We start from the raw sequence: 4,816 nt of genomic DNA on the forward strand, positions 1-4,816 counted from the left end.
TCAAAGAGTTTAAGGAGGCTTCCTAAGGAGTGCCAGTGACAAGGGGACAGGGGCAGAGCAGAGCAGAGCCATAGGCCCAGAGGGGAAAACAGTGGGAACAGAGGCTGGCAGAAGCAGGAGTGAGGAGAACCAGAAAAAGGCAGGGCTGGCTGTGGCTCCTGGTATGTTGGGGAATGAGGCAGGGGGTTTCTCCCTCCGACCCCAGGCTCCCAACATGGCATCTTTTCGGACTAGTGGGGTGCAGAGACGGCAGTCCAGGGCTGTGTCTCCTACCCAATGACAGAGCTGGCTGGTCACCCCCTTGGCACTCAAGGGGCTGCCAGTGGGTTCAGTCCTCCTCCACCCTGCCTGGTACTCCCTGGCACTGAGGCCAGGCCCTCCTCAAGTGGCAGAGACTTACATAGCTGAAGTGGGGGGATGAGCAGGTGGGTGAGTTGGTGAGGACCCCTCCTCTACTCCCACGGTCCCCTCCTGACCTCTAGTTCCGTTTCTGTGTTTCAGTCTCCTTCTCTCCCTCTCTCTCTTCCTTACCTCTTCTCTCTGCCTCTCTAAGCCTCCCCTGGCCTCAGCTTCCCTGTCTTGCCACGGAGAACTATGCAGACTGTGGAGAGCATAAGGGATGACAAAGAGGAGACAGACTGTCCAGAGGGACAGAGGTAATCAGCCAGAGTGCCTCAAGGAGACGCTCTGGGGAGAGATGAGGCAGAACATGAATGTCAGTGGTTTATTGGTATGCTCCTGCCCCAAACACCAGCAGCCCTACCCTGTACATCCTTGAGCGGAAATAAATAAGGCAGCATTTAATGAATCAGTCTGTCTCCCTCCTAAGGCAATCTGGGGAGGGGCAGCCTCTGCGGTCCAAGGGACTGGGACGCCTCTGGCTCTTAAGGTGGGGGTGGTGGGGGAAGATAGGGGCATAAAGACTACTGGCCACCCCTTCCTAGCTTGGCCCCCATGCAGCCTGTAAGCTTGGTGCTACTTTCACAGTCTCTGAGGTCCGACCTCATGGCAGCAGGCTGCCCTGTCCCAGACAGACCTCCCCTCCCCATCAGACACCAACCCCTGGCCCCCACCCAAGAGTCCCATCATGGGTTCCTGCTCCCATCCCTTATTGTGAAGCTGGGGGAGCCAGCACCTCCTCCCTAGCCCAGAGGACCCAGCTGTAGGGGAAGGAAGCTTTGCTGTCATATATGTATATATTTTGCCCCTGTGGTTCAGGGGCTAGGGGACTGACCCCTTCCTGACACTGGTCAGCGGGCAGTCAGCTCCATGGTCTTCTTTCGCTCCTCTCGTTGCTCTTCCCAGTCCTCCTCAGGCTCATATGTGCCCTTGATGACGGCCATGCGCTCACTCAGGCTCAGGGAGTTGGGGAAGAGCAGGTAGAAGTAGAGGATGGCAGCCAGGATGGCCCCCACGATGGGGCCTACCCAGAACACCTGGTGGGGACATGGCAGCATCAGGCGGCTGTCTCAGGCCTCAGAGACCGACAGCCTCCCCTCCAGAGGACAGAACTATGAACCCTCAGGGGAGGTGGACAAACAGACTTCTGGACCTCCAGAAGGAAAGATTCCCTCCTGCCTAAGGAACAGGTATACTGACACTCCATTCCTCAATGACAGGGAGACCTACAGACACTCAGATCTTCAAAAGAGAGAGATACCCAGAAGGACAGGGCCCCCAGCCTCACCCTAAAGAGGCACAAATGACCCTTCGAAGGAAACAGCATGTAGATTCTCGGAGAGAAAACAGAACTCCTCTCCCTCCCACACAGGAAATGAAAGAGACCCTGGAGAGAGAGAACATGAGGAGGCAACAGATAGACTGTCCGGGGGACAGGCCCACAGGAAGGAAGACTCTCAGCCCCTTCAACGGGAACAGATAAAAAAGAAAAATCAGAGAGGACAGACACACAGACATGGTATGACCCCATCATACCCCAGAAGGACAGACACCAAGTCATCAGAGATCTACACAGAGGAACAGATCTCCTTCCCTTCCCTAGGGGTACAGATACACCCCATCCCAGGCTTGAACCAGGGTCCTCTGCCGTTCAGCTACCCTTGTCCTTGTTCTGGCTGCGTTCCATCCCTTTCTATATCGCTTTCTCTCTCCAGCCACTCCTCCCAGGGCCACCCCAAGGGCTGTGCCCACAGCCTCCAGATAGTCCAGGGGCTCTTGGCCAGGTTTCCAGGCCCCCATTGCCAGGGAGCCAGGGTAGGGCTGAGACTCACCCAGTGAGCAGAGCTGAAGCGATTCATAACCACTGCAGGGCCGAAAGAGCGGGCTGGGTTCATGGAGCAGCCGGTGAAGTAGATCTGGACAGAGGGAGGCAGGTGGCAAGGAGGGCAACACGCTTGTCCAACTCCTAAAGGCCCGGTCTTTCCCAGCATCACCCAGAAGTTTAGGGACTCAGCCAAGTCTCTGAATCAAGTCTCTCGATTTCTAGGCTGGTGACCTCTCCCTCCACGGGGGCCGTGCCCCCTTCTTTCTTCTCAAGTCCTGTGCTCAAGCTGGATCTCCATTTTCACCCCAACTCCCACTTCCTGGCATATTCCCTCAGGCTAGAGAAGAGCTGGGGGGAGCCAGCCTGGGACAGAGTACAGCAACCCCCCTCCAGGCTTTAACTGCTGGGTTTCCTGGTTCAGAAGGGTGCTGCTCTAGGGCCCCATTATTTGGCCCGAGGGGCTCCCCACAACTCCAGCCAAGTGGCAGCATTGCTCACCCCCACAAGGTGGCCCAGTGTGACGGAAAGGCCAATGGACAGGGCCGGAGAGCCCACAGGACTGGTACGGCGGGAGTCGGTGGAGGAGAAAATGCAGAGTGCCAGCTGGAAGGTCAGAATCAGCTCCACTACCATAGCCTGGCCCTGGGTTGTGTTGTTGTTGAGCTGCAAGGGGAGCGTGGGTTAGAGCCCCTGCCTTCCAGCTCTATGGCCGGGTGCTTGGGGAATGGGGCTTTGGGCCTCCAACGACACCTGGAGCCACTGTACCTGAGAGCCAAGCCTTGCACATGTCAGGAAGGTCATTCACTGAAATGACCTACCTGAGCGTGTGTGCGAAGCTTGGAGTACAGGCCTGTGGCCAAGGAGCTGAGTGCAAGGGAGCTTTTCCTGGACAAGGTCCTGTCAACGGTTCTGCCCAGTTCCCTACCCCCACAAGCTGGCATTTACCCTCCCTCCTGTGGGCAGCTGCCCAGTTTGCCGGCTGCACCCTCAGCCTGCCTCCCGCCCGTGTCTGACCCGCTGCCAGTGCCAACCTCAAACCCGTCTCTCCAGTGGGGCTGACTCACGGCTTGACAATGGCAGAGAAAATCCTCCTCTGTGTTTGATTAATGAACCCAGTTTGCATGGGACATGGGGACCGAATCTGGGACTGTGGCAGGGTGGTGAGAGCGGGAAACTGGGAGCAGAAACCAATATTCAACAGACCCTTTACACTGGCACCATGGTAAGGGGTTCACACGCATGGTTTCTAAATATCACCCCCATGACACCTGCTGTGGTAGGTTATGACCACCCCCCCCCCCACTCCCCATGGAATGGCGGAGAAAAATGAGACCCAGAGGAGCAAGGGTCACCCAAAGCCAGGATTTTAACCCGTCTTTGAAACCACTCCAGTGAGGAGCAGACAGGTGCAGGGAAGGTCCCAAGAGGAAGGCAAAACTCAGGGTTGAGACAGGAGAAAGCCAGAAGTTTCAGGCACCCATTCTGTGGCACCCATCTTTGAAATGGGGTCCGGGCCTGGTCAGGGAGCCCACTTCAAGGTCGTTACCGTACCCCAGCCCCGTAGGCACTCACCGCGTTGATGGCCAGATTGCCTCGGGCATTAAGTGGTGCCAGCCCATAGAGGATGCCCGCCCCGGCGATGGCGCCCACCAGCTGGGCCACCACGTAGAAGACGGCCCGGAGCAGGGAGATCTGGTTGCCCACCAGGAGGGCCAGCGTGATGGCGGGGTTGATGTGGCCGCCGCTCACGGGCCCCAGGGCCTGGGCCAGGGTACCTATGGCCAGGCCAAAGGCCAGTGAGATCTGGAGGATGCTGGGCAGCGCCGACGGCCACTTGAGGGCCGAGCCGAGGCCAAAGAAGACGAAGATGAGGGTGGCCAGGAACTCGGCGAACACTGCCTTGAGGAAGGCCACGGAGCACACCTCCTTCTTCATGGTGGCCGCGGGGGCGCGGCGGCGCCGGCCACGGCGCGGGGCGCCCGTCGGGGCGGCTGCACAGGAGGCAGGGGGCTGGCTCCCGGGCGCGGCGCGCTCTGCGGCTCCCCCTGAGTGGCTAGCGGCCTGGAGCGGGCCGTGCAGGGGTGCGCTATATAGAGGCCGGCAGCCCGGCGGGGGGGCGAGCGCGGGGAGGCAGTGGGCGGCTCCCGCGCCCGGGGCGCAGCGCAGCGCGCCGAGAGGGAACCTGGCTGCCGCCACCGGCTCGCCGCGGCCCCGGGCACCGCGCGCCCCCGGCCCGCAGCCCGCCCCCACGCCGGGGCAGCAGCGGACGCGCCCGGGCCACGTGACCCAGGCGGCCGCCGTGTAGACCGGCCGGGTGGCCGGGGCCCCGCGCATGGTGCGCCCCGGACGGCTCCCGCGCTCTGCTCCGCGCTGCTGGTCCCGGACTGCCTGGGAGACTTCGCGGGGTCCGGCCTCGGCCGTCCTACAGTGCTCCGGGCGCCTACCTCCGCTGGCCCTCTATCTCCGTCCCTTGTCTTTCCCTTTTCTTCTCTTCGGGCTCTGGGTCCAGCTCCTCCTTTTCCTCCAGCGACCCGGGCATCCTGACCCGGCCTCACCCCCCTGGCGGGGCTGGAATGATGCGATTCTCCGAGG

The 4,816-nt window shown here is 60.6% G+C and overlaps 1 protein-coding gene across 1 annotated transcript; it reads right to left on the reverse strand.

Annotated features, from left to right (window-relative positions):
- Window positions 1-710: 710 nt before the first annotated feature.
- On the reverse strand, window positions 711-4,816 carry LOC116878966 (aquaporin-5). The gene is made up of 4 exons (XM_032876837.1): window positions 3,797-4,816; window positions 2,723-2,887; window positions 2,232-2,315; window positions 711-1,436 (listed from the first exon to the last, which is right to left on the reverse strand). Exons 1-4 carry the CDS (start codon window positions 4,556-4,558, stop codon window positions 1,251-1,253), a joined length of 1,197 nt encoding a protein of 398 aa, XP_032732728.1. The 5' UTR covers window positions 4,559-4,816; the 3' UTR covers window positions 711-1,250.

The sequence above is a fragment of the Lontra canadensis genome, unplaced genomic scaffold (genome assembly GCF_010015895.1).
Source record: "Lontra canadensis isolate GAN:19392208 unplaced genomic scaffold, GSC_riverotter_1.0 scaffold59, whole genome shotgun sequence".
NCBI classification, from domain to species: Eukaryota; Metazoa; Chordata; class Mammalia; order Carnivora; family Mustelidae; genus Lontra; species Lontra canadensis.